Source organism: Macaca mulatta, chromosome 17 (assembly GCF_049350105.2).
Source record: "Macaca mulatta isolate MMU2019108-1 chromosome 17, T2T-MMU8v2.0, whole genome shotgun sequence".
Taxonomy (NCBI): domain Eukaryota; kingdom Metazoa; phylum Chordata; class Mammalia; order Primates; family Cercopithecidae; genus Macaca; species Macaca mulatta.
In genome coordinates, this window is record NC_133422.1 from 31,249,288 (window position 1) to 31,272,029 (window position 22,742).

Consider the following 22,742-nt stretch of genomic DNA (forward strand, 5'->3'; position numbering starts at 1 on the left):
GCCCGTGAGGGCGGAGCGAGCATGGCTCGCTTTCTCAGGAGCCAATAGAGAAGAGGAAAGTGAAGCGTTTCCTGAGTTCGGGGGTCGGCGGAAGATGGCGGACGGCGAAAGGAGCTGGTACCTGTGCAAGTTGTTGAGGTGAGGAGCCGGTCGTGGGGCTCACAGACGTTTTCTCTTCTGTAGTGATACTTGCCCGTCCAGTGCGGCTAAATTTTGCGAGTAAATGGCCTTCCTTGTCATGAATCTAAGGTAATTTCTCAGGCCAATGAGCAGTCTTCCTTTTTCTTTGGGGTGTTCTATATAGACTGGAACAGACTAGGTCTTAAAAACTCAATTTACCGCGTTTTCTTCTGTTTCACTGTTGGCTGAGTGGTCGAGTTACCTTTCCTGCTTCAGCTTTTTCTTTCTCTTTCACACTCCAGTTAGTCTGTCATAAATTATTCATATTCATTCCTCATTTTTCTTTACGATTGAGCTACGAGACATTTTCCAATCTATCATGTCTCTCTTCAGTAAAGAAGAAACCGGATCTTCCTTCTCATCTCTTAGTTTCTCCTCTTAAACTCACCAAAAGTGCCATTGTTAACACGTCACTTCAATATAAAGCTTATGTTGAATCCTCTGCTTTTTGATAATCTGTTATTTTAATTTTTATGATTGATGTAAGAAGTTGCATAAAATATTATTTTATTTGTATTACGTGTATACGCTGTTTCTTCTAGAAAAAGAATCTAGCAAATAGATGAGTAAAAGGAAAAACCCCCCGGAGTGCTACCATCCGGAGATAGCCACTGTTAACATTTTGGTGAAAAAACTCCCATACTTTTTTCCACCTTTGTTGTTGTAGTACTACTGAATTTTAAATGCCTTGCCCTCCACTAATAAAACAGAAAGCCTAGTATATTCTACCTACCTAGCTTTTTTTACCACCTACATATTTTTGTTCAGGCTGAAAATTTATAATTAACACCATAGCTTTCTGAATAGCAGTATGTACCTAATTCTCTCAAAAGTTCAGGCACTTCTTCATTTTTGTCCCCTCTACTTCAAATTCTGTAATCATTACTTTAAACATTTTGAATGAGAAAGTCTATTATCAGAGCCTTTTGGTTCTTCCCTGCCATAGGGAATATTCCTCAGTGCTTTACATTATAATGGCTAAATAAACTCACTAACCAGACTTAAAGGACAGGTTTAACTTTAGTCATTATTCAGCTTTTAAGTTAAATGTTTAATAGTTCAGTTTGAAAAGCCTATCACATTAATTTTCCCACCTAAATTATTTGAAGGAATTGCCAGAAACGTCTTTTCATTATGGGGTAGCTGCATTTTAAATAAGCTTTTGAAAGCTTGTCCTGAGAAAACAAACTGTCCTCTGTAGTGTTGCTTTTATTAATTCATACATTCCAAATGTTAAATAAATGGTAAATCTTACCACTTTTGTCAGACTGTGTTCGTCCTTTAAGGCAGTGGTTCTTAATTGTGTTCCATGAACCATGCAGGTCCCGAGGCCCTTCAATGGGTCCTCAACAAATCTGTTTTTGTAATAACATTAAGGTAATATTTGCCTATTTTACTGTGTTGAGAAGTGCAAAAGTGATAGCGGATAAAACTAAGTGATAGTGGATTTTAATTAACAGTGTGAAAAGGTCATTAATAGGATTTCAGAGTCTGCATTGCAACTGACATTAAGAAATTGCATAACTTGTCAAATGTGGCCTAGCATCAAAGAACAATATCTGTAACTAGGTGAAAAATTAAATATATTTTAAATGTAAGCTCAATATGTATTAAAATATACTCCCTTTTCCTACTACATATCTAAGTTAGCCTGAATTTTCTTCATATACTTCAACAAAAACAACTTATCACTACAGATTGAATGCAGAAACAGAAAAGAGGAGCCACTGTCTGGTTTCACATCAAGCCAGACATTAAAAAGATTTGCAAAAAATGTAAATCATTGGCACCCTTCTTGCTAAATTTCTTTTTTTGCTTTGGAAAATATTGTTTTTTAATAAAAACATTCACTTAATGTGTTATGAAAGAATTTTTATTTTCAAATGAATTCATAAAAATTTTAAAGTTCTTTAGTTTTCATTTCTTATATGCTAAATATTGGTAGATATAAACAGTGTAAACCACTGGTTCTCAATTGGGGTGATTTTTGCCCTTCACAAGGCATATGGCATTTGGCAATATCTGGAGGGGTTTTTTGTTTTTTTTTTAATTACATTGTTTTAGAGATAGAGTCTTGCTCTGTTGCCCAGGCTGGAGTGCAGTGGCACGATCATAGCTTACTACAGCCTGGAACTCCTGGGCTCAAGCAATCCTCCCATCTCATTCTCCCAAAGTATTGGGATTACAGGCATGAGCCACCATGCCCAACTGATAATTTTGATTGGGAGGGTGCTACTGGCATCTAGTGGGTCAAGACCAAAGATGCTACTAAATATAATACATAGTACAACCTCCCCAACAAAGAATTATTTAGTCCAAAATGTCAGTAGTGTCAAGGATGAGAAACTCTGATGTAAACAAAAGATTGGATCTTCAGTAAAATTTTTAAGGGTATAAAGGTGTGTAAAGACTATAAAGACCAAATTATTTTAGACCAATTATTTTAGCTTTGAAATAAAGTGCTCGTGTGGGATTTCAAATAGAGTCAAATACCTCTTCAAGTACACAATAGGAAATCCCACATGAGATTTGTTCACAATAGGAACAAATGAGGATTTGTTCACAGTAGGAAATCCCACATGAGAACTTCATTTCAAAACTAAATATCAATAAAATATTTACTTCCGGCCAGGTGCAGCAGCTCATGCCTGTAATCTCAATGCTTTGGAAGGCCAAGGCAGGAGGATTACTTGAGGCCAAGAGTTTGAGACCAGCCTGGGCAACATAGAAAAACCCCATTTCTACAAAAAAAAATTTTTAATTAGCTGGGTGTGGTAGCATGCACCTGTAGTCCCAGCTTCTCAGGAGCCTGAGGCAGGAGATCGCTTGAGCCAAGGAGTTTGGGGCTGCAGTGATTGCTATGATTGCACCACTGCACTCCAGCCTGGGTGACAGAGTGAGACCCTGTATCTAAAAAAAGCAAAATTTACTTTTCTGATGAATTCGTATGTTTTCATGTGGGCAGTGAAAACTATGTGATATGGTTTGGCCATGACCCCACCCAAACCTCAAGTTGAATTTTATCTCCCAGAATTCCCATGTGTTGTGGGAGGGACCCAGGAGGAGGTAATTGAATCATGGGGGCCAGTCATTTCCGTGCTATTCTCGTGATAGTGAATAAGTCTCACGAGATCTGATGGGGTTTATCAAGGGTTTCTGCTTTTGCTTCTTTCTCATTTTTCTCTTGCTGCCACCATGTAAGAAGTGCCTTACACCTCCCGCTTTGATTCTGAGGCCTCACAGCCGTGTGGAACTGTAAATCCAGTTAAACCTATTTTTATTCCCAGTTTCAAGTATGTCTTTATCAGCAGCATGAAAACGAACTAATATAGTAAATTGGTACCAGTAGAGTGGTGTACTGCTGAAGAGATATCCAAAAATGTGGAAGCGACTTTGGAACTGGGCAACAGGCAGAGGCTGGAACAGTTTGGAGGGCTCAGAAGAAGAAGGAAAATGTGGGAAAGTTTGGAACTTCCTAGAGACTTGTTGAATGGCTTTGAACAAAATGCGGACAGTAATATGAACAGTGAAATCCAGGCTGAGGTGGTCTCAGATGGAGATGAAGAACTTGTTGGAAACTGGAGAAAGGTGACTTTTCTTATGTTTTAACAAAGGGATTGGAGGCATTTTGCCCCTGCCCTAGAGATTTGTGGAACTTTGAACTTGAAAGAGATGATTTAGGGTATCTGGTGTAAGAAATTTCTAAGCAGCAAAGCATTCAAGAAGTGACTTGGATGCTGTTAAAAAGCATTCCATTTTAATAGGGGAACAGAGCATAAAAGTTCAGAAAATTTGCAGCCTGACAATGCAGTAGAAAAGAAAGACCCATTTTTTGAGGAGAAATTCAAGTTGGCTGCGGAAATTTGCATAAGTAGCAAGGCGCCTAATGTTACTCCCCAAGACCATGGGGAAAAATGTCTCCAGGCCATGTCAGAGACCTTCACGGCAGCCTCTTCCATCGCAGGCCTGGAGGCCCAGGAGGGAAAAGTGGTTTTGTGGGCCGGGCCCAGGGTCCCTGTGCTGTGTGCAGCGTAAGGACTTGGCACCCTGTGTCCCAGCTGCTCCAGTTATGGCTGAAAGGGGCCAACATAGAGCTAGTGCTGTGGCTTCAGAGGGTGAAAGCCCCAAGTCTTGGTAGCTTCACATGATGTTGAGCCTGCAAGTGCACAGAAGTCATGAATTGAGGTTTGGGAACCTCTGCCTAGATTTCAGAAGATGTGTAGAAATGCCTGGATGCCCAGGCAAAAGCTTGCCACCGGGGCGGGACCCTCATGGAGAACCTCTGCCAGGGCAGTGCAGAAGGGAAATGTGGGGTTGGAGCCCCCACGCAGAGTCCCTACTGGGACACTGCCTAGTGGAGCTGTAAGAAGAGGGCCACCATCCTCTAGACCCCAGAGTGGTAGATCCACCAACAGCTTGCACCGTGTGCCTGGAAAAGCCTCAGACACTCAACACCAGCCCATGAAAGCAGCCAGGAGGTTGGCTGTACCCTGCAAATCCACAGGGGCGGAGCTGCTCAAGACCATGGGAACCCAGCTCTTTCTTCACTCTTTCATCACCGTGACCTGGATGTGAGACCTGGAGTCAAAGAAGATCATTTTGGAGCTTTAAAAATTTGACTGCCCTGCTGGATTTCGGACTTGCGTGGGCCCTGTAACCCCTGTTTTGGCCAATTTCTCCCTTTTGGAACAGCTGTACTTACCTAATATTGTATCTGGGAAGTAACTGGCTTACTTTTGATTTTACAGGCTCATAGGCGGAAGGGACTTGCCTTGTCTCAGACGAGACTTTGGACTGTGAACTTTTGGGTTAATGCTGAAATCAGTTAAGACTTTGGGGGACTGTTGGGAAGGCATAATTGGTTTTGAAATGTGAGGACGTGAGATTTGGAGGGGCCGGGGCAGAATGATATGGCCATGTCCCCCGCAAATCTCAGTTTGAATTGTGTCTCCCAAAATTCCCATGTGTTGTGGAAGGGACCCAGGGGAAGGTAATTGAATCATGGGGGCTGGTCTTTCCCATGCTATTCTCATGATAATGAATAAGTCTCATGAGATCTGATGGGTTTATCAGGGGTTTCCGCTTTTGCTTATTCCTCATTTTTCTCTTGCCCACTGCCATGTTAAGAAGTGCCTTACACCTCTTGCCATGATTCTGATGTCTCCCTAGTCATGTGGAACTGTAAGTCCAATTAAATCTCTTTTTGTTCCCCATTTTGGGTATGTCTTTATCAGCAGTGTGAAAACGAAATAATAAACTATGTAACTATACAAAACATCTCCCTATTTGCCTAGGCTAGTAAGCAGCCCAGAGCCCAATCTGGTGTTCACTACTATGTATGTAAATATAGCCTGCATACCTGTATCTGTCAGCAGCCACCATCCCAACATACACACCATCTTTATTCTATTTCCCTGGTCCTGACTTTTTGTTATTTAACTTTTGGCATTTTATTGTTTTTAAATCCTATAAACCCTCCTCAAATCCTTTATAAAGGATAGGCAGAGTATGAAAAATATTAAGTTAGGTTCCAACTGTATTGGCAACCCTAAAAGAAAAGCACCTTGACATTTTATTTTAACATATTTTAAGCAACATCTGAAGAGATAATAAACTTTTGCATCTGTCATATATTCATTGGATGCCTTCTCTGTGCCAGGCATAATACTTGGCATTGGGGATATGATACGAGCAAGCTTGGGCCCTTGCTTTTGTAGAGCTTCAATCAACCTGACAGTAATAGAGAACCTTTTAACAGTCACTTTGTGAATGAGTTTACTAATGAGTATTAAGCAGAACATCAGTGGGTTTTTGGCAGCTCATTCAGAGGCACATAAGGGAAGGTAGTAGTATTAGGTCATGTAAATAGAGCAAATACAGAACTCGAAATGGAAGTGAAGAAATCTAAGTTCCATTCCTTTATCCCAAAAATTGTTCTTTCTGAGGTGAAGCGACAGAATGAAAAAGATTTACTGTCTTACCAGACTTTAATGGAATATTGATCATTCAAAAGACATATTTTTTTTGGCATCTGACCCTCAAAATGACAGTATATAACACATTCTTAATCATGTCTGGTTTAGATTAATAGTTAAATTTGTTTTAATCCCATAACATATATACTAAGGAGAAAGGGGATTCAATGTTGATTTTTACTGCTGATTAAAGTATGTTCATTTGGTAACATGCTATAGGAATTGGAATTAAAGGGGACTTATCCTTTCAATATTGGATTAGAATTAGAATTTTCATACTTGAGTATTTTGTTAGCAGACTTGTTAAAGACAATTCTCTCTTTGTTACTAATATATAAAGTAGATATGTAAAAGAAGACTTTAATTTGTAATTTTTTAAATGTATATATCACATTGATTCTCAACTTTGTCCTCTTATTTCAGGTTTTTTTATTCATTATTCTTCCCTGGGCTAATTGTATGTGGAACTTTATGTGTGTGTTTGGTCATTGTCCTTTGGGGAATCAGACTGCTGCTACAGAGAAAGAAAAAATTAGTGTCAACTAGCAAAAATGGGAAAAATCAAATGGTGATTGCATTTTTTCATCCATACTGCAATGCTGGTGGAGGAGGAGAAAGAGTTTTATGGTGTGCTTTAAGAGCCCTGCAGAAAAAGTAGGTATCCATCTTTCTTAGCTAATTTGCTATATTGTTCCATTTCTTAAAAATTATTGCCCAGAAATTCATCTTTCTTTTTTTTTTTTGAAACAGAGTCTCACTCTGTCACCCAGGCTGGAGTGCAGTGGCACGATCTCGGCTCACTGCAAGCTCCATCTCCCAGGTTCATGCCATTCTCCTGCCTCAGCCTCCCGAGTAGCTGGGACTACAGGCACCCACCACCACGCCCGGCTAAGTTTTTGTATTTTTAGTAGAGACAGGGTTTCACCATGTTAGCCAGGATGGTCTTGATCTCTTGACCTTGTGATCCGCCTGCCTCAGCCTCCCAAAGTGCTGGGATTACAGGCGTGAGCCACCATGCCCAGCCTCATCTTTCTAAAGTACCTAAAGTAAAAAATGAATTCCTTTTTAAACTGTTCCTCAATAAGAAAATATTTCTTTCATGTGCCTGCATGCCTTATCTTATTTGATTTTAGTTACTATGATAAAGAAATAGACAAACCCGGGCATGGTGGCTCACACCTGTAATCCCGGTATTTTGTGAAGCCATGGCAGGTGAATCACTTGAGCCCAAGAGTTTGAGACCAGCCTGGGCACCATGGTGAAACCCTGTCTCTACAAAAAATTATCTGGGCACGGTGATGCGCACCAGCTACTCCAGAGGCTGAGGTGGAAAGACTGACTGAGCCTGGGAGGTCAATGCTACAATGAGCCGTGATTGTGCACTCACTGCACTTCAGCCTGGGTGACAGAGTGAGAACCCATCTCAAGGAAAAAAAAAAAAAAAGAAAGAAATGGACAGTGGATGGGGAAAACATCTGCCCCTTTATGGCATAATTTAATGGGAATAACTGGTCTCCTTGGGAGTGTATACAGAAGACTTAATAAACAGAAATATACCAAGTACCTCAGAGCACTTTAAGCCTGAATACTTTCAGGCAGTTGTGGCACACAAGAGTAATCTTTATGAAAGTATCTATTTGACTCAAATTTTTATATCATTACCAGCTGGATAGTCTCAAGTTACCATGTTAGAAGGAATATGGTGTTATACATCTTTTAAGATTTGAGGCTTCCTCATCTTCACCCCCCCATGCCCCAAAAATATTTATGATTCCCTTTTAGAAAGGAAAAAGCATAGTAGGTTCCATTATTTTATCATATGAGGAAAACTGTTATTCTTCATGGTTACCCTACTTCCTGGTACGCACCCTTCATTCAGTGCCAAGGCCTTCACACAGAATTCGCTCAGCTATACTTTTCTGTAATCTTGGCCCATCCTAGCTTCCAGCCCCTACCCCTGTATTTGCTCTGCCATCTTCTGTAACTGCCTAAATACAAAGAATTCTCATAATTCCCAACTCTGTGACGCTTTTCCTACTCTCATTGATACTACTTTTTTCTTCTCTAACCAGATTATCTACCTCTTGAGGGCAGCAGTAAAGTTTCATATCTGTACACATAGTCCCCAGCAGCCTGTATTACTCCTAACCCATCTACAAGGATAAAAAAACCAAATCATTAATATGACTTGGAAGATACTTTTTCATCTTGCTCTGGCCACATCATGTTTCTCATCCCTCCCCATTCCTACACACATACTCTGGTCCAACATGCAGAACGAGGAGCAGCTTCCCAAACACATCATGCTGTCTCTAGAGTCATTCCCTTTCTATATAGTGTTCTTTTCTTCTGAAATAAACTTTTTCTCCCCAGTTAATTTCTACAAGTCTTTCCTAACTCAACACATACTACAGTGCACTTTTCTTTTTTTTTTTTGAGATGGAGTCTCGCTCTGTCGCCCAGGCTGGAGTGCAGTGGCGCGATTTCGGCTCACTGCGAGCTCCGCCTCCCAGGTTCATGCCATTCTCCTGCCTCAGCCTCCAAGTAGCTGGGACTACAGGCGCGCACCACCACGCCTGGCTAATTTTTTTTTTTTTTTTGTATTTTTAGTAGAGATTGGGTTTCACCGTGTTAGCCAGGATGGTCTTGATCTCCTGACCTCGTGATCCGCCCGCCTCGGCTTCCCAAAGTGCTGGGATTACAGGCATGAGCCACCGCGCCCGGCTACAGTGCACTTTTCATTCAACCTAGCAGTATTTACTGGGGACTTGGCTACATGTCAGGCACTGTTCTAGAGGTTGAGATTAAGGGAACAAGATCAATCAACTCCTTCTGTCCTGGACATTTGATTTTAGTTGAGAGAGACAAGATAATAAACAAAGAAGAAAAATATCAAATAGTGAGAAGTGCTATATAAAAAGTTAAAATAGGGTAATATAGGAGTGTCTTGATACTTTAGATTGAGTGATCAGGGAAATCTCTGATAACACTTAACCAAAATCTGAATGACAAAAACAGCTGCATTCATGGCGTGATGATTGTATGTCAGGTATTGTTTGAAGTGCTTTACATGTGTTAGCTCGCTTGATCCTCAGAACAGCCTTATGTAGTTGTTACCATTATCCTCATTTGACAAAGAAGAAAACTGGGGCACTAGAGCCTATGTTCTGAACCACATGCTAAACTGCCTGCCTTATGAAAAGACCGAGTGAAAATGACAAGAGAATGCAGAGTAGGGAGAACAACCACTGCAAGTTCCCTAAGGCTCGTTGGAGCTTGGCATGTTCAAAGAAAAGGATGCCAGTTTGGCTGCACCCTGGAGGGCAAAGGAGAGCATGGGAAGGGAGGTAACGGAGGCAGGTTCCAGATCACACAGGACTTGAGTGATCAGGGAAAGTAGTTTAGATTTTATTCTAAGGGCTATAGTAAACCAGTTTTGGGGTTACTGTTCTGTGACGTAGTTTAGGGGCTGCCGTGTTTGGTCTCTGTCATACTGTTGCAATTAGATGGCAGCTGGGGCTGGAGCCATCTGAAGCCTTTTTCACTCACATTCTGGTTCTTGGGCTGGGATAACTGGAACTGCTGGGGGCTGTCGGGCATTTCTCTCACTGAGGAGCTTCTTCATGTGACTTAGTTGGGCTTGCATACAACATAGCAGTCTCGGGCTGGTTGGAGTCCGTACATGACAGCTGTCTTCTCCTAGCATGAGCATTCCAAGAGACAGGAAGTAGGAGCTGCCAGTCCCTTAGAGTCTATGTTGGGAAACTGGCACAATGTCACTTTTGCCATATTCTGTTGGTCAAAATAATTACAGAGCCCAGTGTTATTCCAGGGGAGGGGACTTAGATGTCACCTCTCAATGGGAAAAGTATCAAAGAATTTGTGGCCTAGCCGGGCACAGTGGCTCACACCTGTAATCCCAACACCTTTGGAGGCCAAGTCTGGCAGATCACTTGAGGCCAGGAGTTTGAGACCAGCCTGGTTAACATGGCAAAACCCCATCTCTACTGAAAAAATACAAAAATTAGCTGGGCATGGTGGCACACACCTGTAATCCCAGCTACTCAGGAGGCTGAGGCATGAAAATCACTTGAACCTGAGAGGTGGAGGCTACGATATGCCAAGATCGTGCCACTGTACTCCCGCCTGGGCAACAGACAGAGCGAGACCCTGTCTTAAAAAAAAGAAGGAAAAAAGCAAATGGAATTTGTGGGCATTTTTAGGCTACCAGAGATCACAATCTTTTTTTACATTTTAAAAGGCTCATTCTTGCTGCTGGGTAAAGAGTGACTGGGAAGGGGCCAGAGAGGAGCAGTTAGATTGTCATCCTTTAGGCTTCCACAGCATCCTGTGGGTGTCTTTATCAATGCATAGCACACAGTTTTGCAGTTATTTGTTTTGCATGTCTGTTTTCTCCACTGGACTGAGCCTCTGAAATAAAGATTCTCTCTCATCTCCATACCCCCAAAACCTGGCATACTAGATGCCTAATAAATGGGTTTTTTGTTTTCTTTTTCTTTTTCTTTTTTTTTTTTTTTTTTTGAGATGGAGTTTCACTCTTGTTGCCCAGGTTAGAGTGCAATGGCATCATCTTGGCTCACCACAACCTCCGCCTACTGGGTTCAAGGGATTCTCCTGCCTTGGCCCTCCATGTAGCTGGGATTATAGGCATGTGCCACCACGCCCGGCTAATTTTGCATTTTTAGTAGAGACAGAGTTTCTCCATGTTGGTCAGGCTGGTCTTGAACTCCCGACCTCAGGTGATCCACCCACCTTGGCCTCCCAAAGTGCTGGGATTACAGGCGTGAGCCATTGCACCTGGCCAATAAATGTTTTATGACTCAAAGAATAATTATAAACAGAGGGAGACCAAAGCATTACAAGTCATAAGAATATACTTTTAGATATTTTCATACTAATTATATCTAATTGTGATACAGGCACAAGATCTAGCTTTTAAAGCCTTTTTGCATTTTTCAGATAAAAACCCTGAGTATTGCTTTAGTACTGTGATCCTCTCTGAAGACAGGTTTGTTGAATCTTAACGCTTGTTTATGGTATTTTTTACTAAGAATACTGTCAAAATTTTTTAGTATTTCTTTAGAACATCTCATTCATAAGTCAACACTTATTGTTGATGCCTATTCTGTGTGAAACCCTCAGTGGAAGAAATGGCAAAGAACTAGATGTCACAGTCTCATTTGAAGGACTATACTTCTAATTCAATAAAAAATGTAGAAAACATCATTTTTAGTATGACCAACATGGAGAAACCCCATCTCTACTGAAAATACCAAATTAGCCAGGCGTGGTGGTACACGTCTATAATTCCAGCTACTCGGGAGGCTAAGGCAGGAGAAGTACTTGAACCCGGGAGGCAGAGGTTGTGAGCCAAGATCGCGCCATTGCACTCCAGCCTGCACAACAAGAGTGAAACTCTGTCTCAAAAAAAAAAAAAAAACAACTTTATGACTGTAAAAAAATAGTTATCTACAACTTTTTGCTTGATTTTAACCTAATATATTCTTTCTTATTTATTTATTTATTTTTTTTTTTTTTGAGACGGAATTTTGCTCTTGTTGCCCAGGCAGGAGTGCAATGGCGTGATCTTCGCTCTCAGTCTCTCAGGGTAGGTAGCAGGCATCTTTTTTTTTTTTTTTTTTTTTTTTTTTTTTTTTGGGATGGAGTCTCACTCTGTCGCCCAGGATGGAGTTCAGTGGCACAGTCTTGGCTCACTGCAACCTCCGCCTCCTGGGTTCAAGCGATTCTCCTGCCTCAGCCTCCTGAGTAGCTGGGATTACAGGCATGTGCCCCCATGTCTGGCTAATTTTTGTAACTTAATACATTCTTAACCATTACATTCTATTTTAGGTATCCTGAAGCAGTTTATGTTGTTTATACCGGCGATGTTAATGTCAGCGGTCAACAGATACTAGAAGGTGCTTTCAGAAGATTTAACATCAGATTAATTCACCCAGTGCAGTTTGTTTTTTTAAGGAAACGCTATCTTGTGGAAGATTCACTGTATCCTCACTTCACACTGCTGGGCCAAAGTCTAGGATCCATTTTTCTCGGCTGGGAAGCTCTAATGCAGTGTGTTCCTGATGTTTACATCGATTCAATGGGATATGCTTTTACACTTCCTCTGTTTAAGTATATAGGGGGTTGCCAAGTTGGAAGCTATGTTCATTATCCCACTATCAGCACCGACATGCTCTCTGTAGTGAAGAATCAAAATATTGGATTTAATAATCCAGCCTTCATTACCAGGAATCCTTTTCTCAGCAAAGTAAAGCTCATCTACTACTATTTATTTGCTTTTATTTATGGACTTGTTGGTTCTTGCAGTGATGTAGTCATGGTCAATTCTTCTTGGACACTAAACCATATTCTCTCACTATGGAAAGTTGGGAATTGCACTAACATTGTTTATCCACCTTGTGATGTGCAGACATTTCTGGATATTCCCTTACATGAGAAAAAGATGACTCCAGGACATTTGCTGGTTTCTGTTGGCCAGTTTAGGCCGGAAAAGAATCATCCATTGCAGATCAGAGCCTTTGCTAAATTGCTGAATAAGAAGATGGTTGAGTCATCTCCTTCTCTTAAACTTGCCCTCATTGGAGGTTGTCGTAACAAAGATGATGAACTTAGGGTAAACCAACTGAGAAGGCTCTCTGAGGATTTAGGAGTTCAAGAATATGTGGAATTTAAAATAAACATTCCATTTGATGAATTAAAGAATTATTTGTCTGAAGCAACAATTGGTCTGCATACCATGTGGAACGAGCATTTTGGGATTGGTGAGTTTGGCCTTTAAACAACTTGTTTGGTGCCATGAGATACACGTTTAGGTTCTTTTGATAAAATGATGAAATTCTGGAAGTCTGCATCATGCCCTAATTCTCTTCCCCTCGTCCACCAAATACACTTTCCTCATTTGAGACTAAGTAGTTAACAATAGCAGCTAGTATTTATTGACCAATTCCTGTGTGCAGGCCACTGTGTTGAGATTTTTACGTGTATTATCTAATTTAAGCCCCTCTAAACCCCTATTTGATAGGTGTTATTGTTATTCCTATTTTATAAATAAGGAAACTCAGGCACAGGAAGGTTTAGAAATTGCTCAAGTTCAGTTATACAGTAAGTAAATGGTAGAGCCCGGATTCTAACCCAGATAGCCCCTGCTCTTAACAGCAACATTTTCTCTCCCCATCTAACCCCACTACGTACTTACTGGTATAGATTCCTGGGCCTACCCTAGTCCTACAGAATGGCCAAATGAGAATCTCTGGACAAAGCCCAGGTAGATGTATTTTGATAATGCTGCTTAAGTGATTCTGTTACGCATCAAAAGTTGAGAACCGCTGTTTGCATAGGGACTTCTCACAGTAACTCTTTTAGTCTTTTATTGATTCTACCCTCACCATGGACTGGCCCTCCTCTTTGTGCCAGATCGCATCATAAGTCTTCAACTTAAATCTCCTTGCCTTTTAGCCTCTCTTGTTTATTCTGGCACAAACTACTATCTCCATTCTGACCTGTTAAGCCTACATTTTGCTGTAAAACCAAGTACTACTTTGTGTTTAATTTGGGTCCACGTATATTTCTCAAGCGCTTTGTGCCTCACACTGTTAGTTGTTAGAGGAAATGAGGATAACATAAAAGTGACACTTTCTAAACTAAGACTACAATTTCTCTTATACTTTTTTCACTCCTAGTTAGTAGTATAGTACTAGACCCAGGTTGACCCAACCTTTTGCCTGGGATCTGACCTGCTCTGCTTCCTTGCATAGAAACTTACTAAACATTCAGTCTGCTGAGCACTTGGGTGGATGCTAGAGATGTGGTGGAGACGGGAGCTGCTTGGCCTGTCAGAGGCTTCCTGCCCTCTGGTGGAACCAACAGGCTACACAGGCAAGTGCTGTGTGCCAGGTGCTATGCTAAGGAAGTGCAGGGTGATGTGAAAGTGCCAAAGAGAAAGCTAACACAGACTTGTGCGGGCAGAGGACAGTTGCCCAAGGAAGTGATGTGACACTTGAGCAGAACCCGAACAATAATTAGAGGTTAGCCAGGAGAGACGGGAGAGTCTCCAGCAGAGGGAACAGCACTATGACAGGAGTGACAACAGATGCATCAATAGGAACATTAAGCAGGAAGACAACAGAGAGGTGATATGGGCCAGGTTAAGCCAGTGGAAAAGAACAGCAGGATTTTAAGTATTGTATGCAAAAGCTTTCTGATTTCTGCAGTCCATTCTGGCCACATGGGGAGTGGATCAGTGAAGAGCCGGGAGAGCAAGATTGGAAAGGCAGTAAGATGCGAGCCGGCCTACTGTAGCAGCCCAGGTGGAGGTACTAGTGAGCTGAACTTGGTAGGTGAACATGCTTGAGAGACATTCTGCAGTGTATTGACCAGGACTTGGTGATTAACTGGATGTGTTAAATGAGGGAGGAAGAGAAGACCACCTAGGGTTTTGGGAGCTGGGAAGCTCTGAGAATGGTGTTGGCTTTCTCCCAGAGGGGAAATCCAAGAGCAGATACCATTGATGAGCCAAGTTTTGAACCTGCAGAGTCTGAGTTCATCTGTGGGACATGTGAGGGCATGCGTCCAGGAGGTAGTTTTGTATATAGGAGTCTGAAGTTGAGGAGAGGAATCTGGTCTGGAAATACAAAATGTGGATTGTCCTCGTGCAGGTAGTTATCAAAGCTCCCATGGATGTGGATAAGATCGCCTGGGGAATATGTACAGAGTGAGAAGAGGCTCTCAGTACAAAATGCAGAGAACAGAAACAGCTGAGAAATGGGGAGAAGAAATGGAGAAGGGGGAGAGCCAGCCAAGTGCAGTGTCTTAGAAACCAAGGAAGAGAGTGTTTGGAGAAGAATGAAGAGGGCACAGATTCCGATGCTGCCCAGATGCTGGGGAAGGTAAGGCAGTCACTGGTGACCTGGGCAAGAGCAATCTTAAGGGAGAAGTAGAAGCAAAAGTCAGACTATGAGCAAAAATCAAAAGTTGAGCACTCAGAAGTGAACAAGTAGAGTTGGTAAGTGCAAACCACACTTTCAGTAAGTTTGTGAAGTACGGAGCGGGAAGAAGAGACAATGGCTAGGGGTGGGTATTGCAGGACCTGAGGAGAGGCATGTGGCACCCTAGCTTCAATGCTGATAGGAAGGAGCCAGTAGAGAGGGAAAGGGTAAAATTGATTAGATGAAGGTCTCTGAGAAAGTACAGGATGCTCTCCAACCTCAAGCAGAATACGATATGAGCTACTGAATTCTATTCTGCAGGGATTTCACCACTGGTTTAGAAACATTTGGAATTATTTAATTTCTCTCCTATACATCCAGGATGATACCAGCTCTGTACCATCCTTCAGATAATTGGGAAAGCAGTCACTTAAATCATTCTCTGAAGGGCTTAATTCTCCTAGGAATACAGCTAAGAAAGGCTGGCTAGATTAATTTATATTTCATGTGTATCATTTGGCAGAAACTAACCACAACTTTCATTTAGTTCAGCACTGTTGTTGGGCACGCAGTAGTCTCAAATATGCCAGAAATCCAGGCAGTAACATAAGCACGGCAATAGTATGCTTCACTTAGGTGATTCGCATTTTTTATTTTTTCTGCTAATGTAATTTGAACTATTAAAATTGTTTTTGATATCTTTTTACTCCTTTTGTTTTTCTAATACCTGTTAATATTCTACCATCTTGCTAACATTCTCTAGTCTTTTTTAATTATCTGCAATATATCTTTTTTAATAGGTTAGTCTTCCATCTACTTGTCTATTTTAACTAAAAATAAAGCAGCAGGCTGGGTGTGGTAGCTCACGCTGGTAAATCCCAGCACTTTGGGAGGCCAAGATGGGAGGACCACTTGAGGCTAGGAGTTAGAGGCCAGCCTGGGCAACATAGTGAGACCCTCTCTCTCCAAAAAAAAAAAAAAAAAAAAAAAAAATTGTATTATTATGAAGCTATGAAAACTAAAAAACTTAAAATTATTTTATTTTGTACTATAGAAGTTAAATAAGCAAATGTCTAGACATATAGACAATTAAGTTTCTCATAAGTCCCTTAAAATTTTTGAAGATTTCTGTTCATCCTCATTCTTATGAACACACTCAAAAACTTAAAATACTACATGATTTTTGTTTTTTTCTCAGGAGTTGTGGAGTGTATGGCAGCTGGCACAATTATCCTTGCACACAATTCAGGGGGCCCAAAGCTTGACATTGTCGTTCCTCACGAAGGAGATATAACTGGCTTTCTGGCTGAGAGTGAAGAAGACTATGCTGAAACTATCGCTCACATTCTTTCCATGTCTGCAGAAAAGAGACTCCAAATCAGAAAAAGTGCTCGTGCATCTGTAAGCAGATTCTCTGATCAGGAATTTGAAGTGACATTCCTATCATCTGTGGAAAAGTTATTTAAGTAATGCCATATCTGGAAAATTAAAGATATTTTATATAAACTGGTTAAACACCTTCATATGTAAATATTTTTCTAAATTCAATCTCATTTGTCAAATCATTTTACTTTAGAAAACAGACAAGAAAATTTCCTTTTAGAATAAAAGGAAGTGTTGAAAAGAAAATGGATGACTAGCCTTCAGCTTCCATTCTTGGTACACATGAGAGAAGCTGGCTGCTGAGATGAATGTGAACCGGGTTGCGGAGAGCCTTCTGGCTTTGAGCCAACAGGAAGAATTAGTGGATTTGCCAAAAAACTGCCCCTTGAGTGAGAATGAAGATGAGGGGGACAGTGATGGAGAGAGAAAGCATCAAAAGCTTCTGGAAGCAATCAGTTCCCTTGATGGAAAGAATAGGCGGAAATTGGCTGAGAGGTCTGAGGCTAGTCTGAAAGTGTCAGAGTTCAATGTCAGTTCTGAAGGATCAGGAGAAAAGCTGGTCCTTGCAGATCTCCTTGAGCCTGTTAAAACTACTTCTTCTTTGGCCACTGTGAAAAAGCAACTGAATAGAGTCAAATCAAAGAAGGTGGTGGAGTTACCTCTTAACAAAGAAAACATTGAACAGATCCACAGAGAAGTAGCATTCGGTAAAACCTCACAAGTCCTCTCTAAATGGGACCCTATCGTCCTGAAGAACCAGCAGGCAGAGCAGCTGGCTTTTCCCCTGGGGAAGGAGCAGCCAGCCATTGCTCCCATTGAACATGCGCTCAGTGGCTGGAAGGCAAGAACTCCCCTGGAGCAGGAAATTTTTAACCTCCTCCATAAGAACAAGCAGCCAGTAACAGACCCTTTACTGACTCCCATGGAAAAGGCCTCTCTCCGAGCCATGAGTCTGGAAGAGGCAAAGATGCACCGAGCAGAGCTTCAAAGGGCTCGGGCTCTGCAGTCCTACTATGAGGCCAAGGCTCGAAGAGAGAAGAAAATCAAAAGTAAAAAGTATCACAAAGTCGTGAAGAAAGGAAAGGCCAGGAAAGCCTCAAAAGAGTTGGAGCAGCTGCAGAAGGTTAATCCAACTGTGGCATTGGAAGAACTGGAAAAATTTGAAAATGCCAGAATGATGGAAAGAATGAGCCTTAAGCACCAAAACAGTGGGAAATGGGCCAAGTCAAAGGCAATTATGGCAAAATATGACCTGGAGGCTCGCCAAGCTATGCAGGAACAGTTGGCCAAGAACAAAGAACTGACACAGAAACTCCAGGTAGCCTCTGAGATTGAGGAAGAGGAGGGAGGCACAGAAGAAGTGGAAGAACTCCTTGTCCCCCATGTAGTGAATGAAGTCCAGATGAATGTGGAAGGACCGAATCCCTGGATGCTCAGAAGCTGCACCAGTGACACCAGAGAGGCTGCAACCCAGGAGGACCCTGAGCAACTGCCAGAGCCTGCGACCCATGAGGTTTCTGAAAGTGAGGGAGAAAGACCAGTGGCAGAGGAAGAAATTTTGTTGAGAGACTTTGAGGAGAGGCGATCCCTTAGAAAAAGATCTGAGCTCAACCAGGATGCTGAGCCAGCAGGCATTCAAGAAACAAAAGATTCTAGCAGCCAGGAGGTGCTGTCTGAATTGAGGGCACTATCTCAGAAATTGAAGGAAAACCATCAGTCCAGGAAGCAAAAAGCAAGTTCAGAGGGGACTGTTCCCCAGGTCCAGAGAGAGGAACCTGCCCCAGAAGAAGAGGCGCCCCTGTTGCTACAGAGGCCAGAGAGAGTACAAACTGTGGAAGAGCTAGAAGAGCTGGGAAAAGAAGATTGTTTTCAAAATAAGGAGCTTCCCAGACCTGTGTTAGAAGGGCAGCAGTCAGAGAGGACCCCAAATAATCGGCCTGATGCCCCTAAGGAGAAGAAAGAGAAGGAGCAACTGATCAACGTACAGAACTTCCTAACTACACAGTCTCCTTCCGTGAGGTCTTTGGCAGTTCCCACAACAATAGAGGAGCTGGAAGATGAAGAGGAGAGAGACCAAAGGCAGATGATAAAGGAAGCTTTTGCTGGGGATGATGTCATCAGAAATTTCTTGAAAGAGAAGAGAGAAGCTGTGGAGGCGAGTAAGCCAAAGGACGTGGACCTGACACTACCTGGCTGGGGCGAGTGGGGTGGTGTGGGCCTAAAGCCTAGTACCAAGAAAAGACGCCAGTTTCTCAAAGCCCCTGAGGGTCCTCCAAGAAAAGATAAGAATTTGCCAAATGTGATTATCAGTGAGAAGCGCAACATCCACGCAGCAGCTCATCAGGTACAAGTGCTTCCATATCCATTTACCCACCATCGGCAATTTGAAAGGACCATCCAGACCCCTGTAGGATCCACATGGAACACCCAGAGGGCTTTCCAAAAGCTGACTACTCCCAAGGTCATCACCAAGCCAGGTCATATCATTAAGCCCATAAAAGCAGAGGATGTGGGCTACCGGTCTTCCTCAAGGTCAGACCTGTCTGTCATACAGTGGAATCCAAAACAAATCACCACACGTCACAGTAAAGAGTTGAAGAAAAACTCTGTAGGTTGAGTAGCTGGAAAAGTGACAGCTAGGAGTTCTGATTCCACTTCCTTTGGTCCAGTTTTACTCTGCTACAGGGTGGATTCCAGAACTGGCTCAGCACATTGCATGTAGTTGAGCCACATTTTTAAAAAAAGAAAATGGATGACCATTAATTGACTAGCATTTTAGAATTGATCAGACATTAGAACACAGAAAAATGCTGGTACATTTACATTCTAAACAATACAGTGGATGACCCTTTTGAATATACCTAATGATTTCCTTTAAAAAGAAATTTTAAACAGACTTGTGTAATCATGTTCTCAAAGCATACAGTCAAGAGGTGGGACTGACTGATGCTTTATAGGTGTGTGTAGGGCAGTAGAGGCCAAGGTGCTGCCAACAGTCCTTTCCATACCGGTACTGGTGAAAATTGTTTTTGTTTAGTGCTATCAGCACATTTGTGTGGGTCTCGTTATCGCTTGACAGTACCGCATCTCAGCCTGGAAGTCAGGTTTAAGTCATTCAAGAGAACCTCAAGTTGTTTTTCTGACAGTGATGATGTGGTATACAGATACATCCACAGGGTATTTATTATCTATTACCAGCATAATGCATTGTCAGATGGCAAGGTGGCATTTTGAAAAGAGCACTGGGCAAGCAGTTAGCATATCTGGGCCTACCTTCAGCTTCATCATTTACAAACTTCTGACCTTTTGACACTAAAACTGCTCCTTTATCTTTCTGAGTCTCAGATTCTTCATCTGTAATCTGGAGTTGTTAATTCCAGTCCTTACTACCTTTTGGAGTTGGAATAATGAGATGGAAAGTGGATGAAAGTACTTTGAAAATTATGACAGTTAAGGGCCGGGAGCAGTGGCTCACGCCTGTAATCCCAACACCTTGGGAGGCCAAGGCAGGTAGATCATGAGGTCAGCAGTTAGAGACCAGCCTGAACAACATGGTGAAACCCTGTATGTACTAAAAATACAAAAAAAATAGCTGGATCTGGTGGCGGGTGCCTGTAATCCCAGCTACTTGAGAGGCTGAGGCAAGAGAATCACTTGAAACCAGGAGGCAGAGGTTGCAGTAAGCCAAGATTGTGCCACTGCACTCTAGCCTGGGCAATAAGCAAAACTCTGTCTCAAAAAAAAAAAAAAAAAAAATTATGACAGTTACTTAAAGGGAGCATTACATACTAAATGTCTTCTATAATCCAATCTTTATTAATGCATTACAACTCTATGTAGATTCTTAGTTACTCGGCCAGTAGCTAGGAATTGGTATAAATTTAATGCACCTTCTATCCTGAATAACTAGCATGGAAAATTGAATATATGTGTGAGCAGATAGGGCTGTAAAAACCTATAGCTTTTGCATTTTCTGCTTATATAATCCTTTCTAGTTCAGTGAATTGACCCCATCCATAGCCTGATTCATCTTTGTGTTAAGGGGCAAATGAAAGGGTACATTATTCCTTTGCACTCTTCTCTCAGTCACTTATCAATGTGGCCAGCTTACCTACTCCCAGTTATGTTATTCATACGTCTCCAGGCCATCTGTCATCAGATCAAAAAGCAAACAGAGGACCAGTCACAGGATGTTCTGACACACCATTGTAACTTTGTGTTAGAGATGATTCCATTTAGAAAAAGACGGGTAGAAATTGGAGTGAAAGGAACCCTACGGATTAGCCCAGTTCTCTCTTATTTTCAGCTTTACAGACCAGAACAATTTAAATCTAAAGAATTTACTAGACTCCTTCAGTGCCACAAAGCTGTTCCATGAAAGAATCAAGATTATAACCTGGATATTCTGACTCCTGGCCCAGTGCTTTTTCTTACTTTGTAGCTACACTTTGAAGTAAGATTCAAACTGTTACCCACTTAACTGCCTTATTCCTGAGGAGGTAGTGAAGGAAGAAAAAGTTTTCTGGGATTCCATAAACTATAAGCTTATTTCTTTAAAATTATTTTCATACATCACAGATATGTCATTGGAAGATATAATTTGCATATGATGATTATCAGTGTTCGTAATGTGGTATATGTCTTCTATTTTTTTCTGAATGATAGCATGAAAAGTGTCAAAATGGCTTGTCTGCTAGCGTCTGTCTGCAGAACTTTCAGAATGACTGTTCCTCTCAGACATCATTTTTGAGTGGTCCAAGCCTGCTATGTTTTGAACCCACAGCAGTGGAGGTTTGTATTCTTATTTACACTTGTGTACTATAAAGTATGTGTTACATAGGTTTTGTGTAATTATTATTCGTAAATATGATTTAATTTGTATTAAGACATGATTTAGATCTAATAGATACAAAGTCTGTGTCTAAATATTATTTAAAGAAGTGATTTTTCATTCTCTTGGATTCTTTCCTTTTATATGCCTCACATAGTCTCCTTGTTCTACTAATATTCCCAAGCTCCATAGCCAATTAAAGAAGAAAGAAAAATAAAAGTTTGTCTTGCTTGTGAAACATTAAGAAGAGGCTGTCAGGTTTAATAAACTTTTTAATGAATATTTTGGACATAAACTGCAGAGCTTCGTACACTTGATTTAAATAATTCTCGAGGGATTTTATAAGGTCATCTTATACGCAAAATTGTGAGATAGAGACCAGTGTGATTATCAATAAAGAATATTTGTGTTTATGTAAATAAACCCCAGACTCTAGAACTGATATATTCATATATATTCACAATGAGAGTATGTGTGTGCCAAATCTATCAGTACATTAGAAAAGTTAATTATATAACTACAACATGTTACACAAATTTTTAGAAGCAAATTATGTCCTGTAATTTACCTCCCCTCCCCCGCTGCTCTTCTGCTAACTCATTTTCCTCTTTTCCCACTCTAAATGTAAGGCAACACTTGGCTTTGGAGCTGCATCTGTTCCAATATTCTGGTGCTGTGTGCTCACTTGGACTATATGCAAATGTTAGTAGACACGCAGGAGGTCAAAGTGTTGATACACTTATTGCTACTATTTACAGAATGATCAATTTGATAGCTATCATACATGGCTAGCAAGAGGCTGATTTTTCTAATAAAAAAATTTTTTTAATGCATACAGGTCTGATAAAAAGTTTCAGTTTAACAGATGAGGCCAAGGCTAAAGCCAGAGCAAAGCAATCAGAGCCATGCTCAGGAACATGATTTAGCTAATCGTGTGTGTAAAATGGGTAAGGTCTAGAATTAGGGACTAAAACCAGTTGAAAATATTGCAGATATGTATACTTATCACAGTGAATACTTCCAATTTACAGCAAAGAATTCAAAATTGCTGAGTAAAGCTTGGTGACTATTACCTAAAATAGACTTTAGCCAAGCATCTTGTCATGGGAGCAAACCCAGTCACCTGACATGCTTAACTTTTTTTTTTTTTGAGACAGGGTCTTACTCTGTCACTCAAGGTGGAGTGCAGTGATGCGATCACGGATTATGGCTCACTAGCCTCAACCTCTGAGGCTGAAGCTAAAGTGATTCTCCCACCTCAGCCTCCTGAATAGTTGGGACCAGAGGTGCACACCAACACACCAGCTTTTTTTTTTTTTTTTTTTTTTTGATGAGGGGCGGTTAAAGATGGGTGTTTCCCTATCTTGCCCAAGCTGGTCTTGAACTCCTGGGCTCAAGCGATTCTCC

At 41.3% G+C, this 22,742-nt stretch overlaps 2 protein-coding genes across 6 annotated transcripts; both read left to right on the forward strand.

The window, feature by feature from the left end:
- The first annotated feature begins 73 nt into the window (after positions 1–73).
- ALG11 (ALG11 alpha-1,2-mannosyltransferase) lies at positions 74–17,582 on the forward strand. Of its 4 annotated transcripts, none has more exons than XM_077973549.1 (4): positions 74–249; positions 6,579–6,809; positions 12,027–12,958; positions 16,320–17,582. In XM_077973549.1, exons 1-4 carry the CDS (start codon positions 224–226, stop codon positions 16,589–16,591), a joined length of 1,461 nt encoding a protein of 486 aa, XP_077829675.1. In that variant the 5' UTR covers positions 74–223; the 3' UTR covers positions 16,592–17,582.
- UTP14C (UTP14C small subunit processome component) lies at positions 16,809–21,758 on the forward strand. 2 transcript variants are annotated; one of them, XM_015121119.3, is made up of 2 exons: positions 16,900–16,981; positions 17,047–21,758. In XM_015121119.3, the coding sequence occupies exons 1-2, from the start codon at positions 16,900–16,902 to the stop codon at positions 19,119–19,121; spliced, it is 2,157 nt and encodes a 718-aa protein (XP_014976605.3). In that variant the 3' UTR covers positions 19,122–21,758. The 2 variants fall into 2 exon arrangements, with proteins under 2 accessions (XP_077829969.1, XP_014976605.3); XM_077973843.1 differs by having other exon boundaries at positions 16,809–21,758.
- Positions 21,759–22,742: the final 984 nt, after the last annotated feature.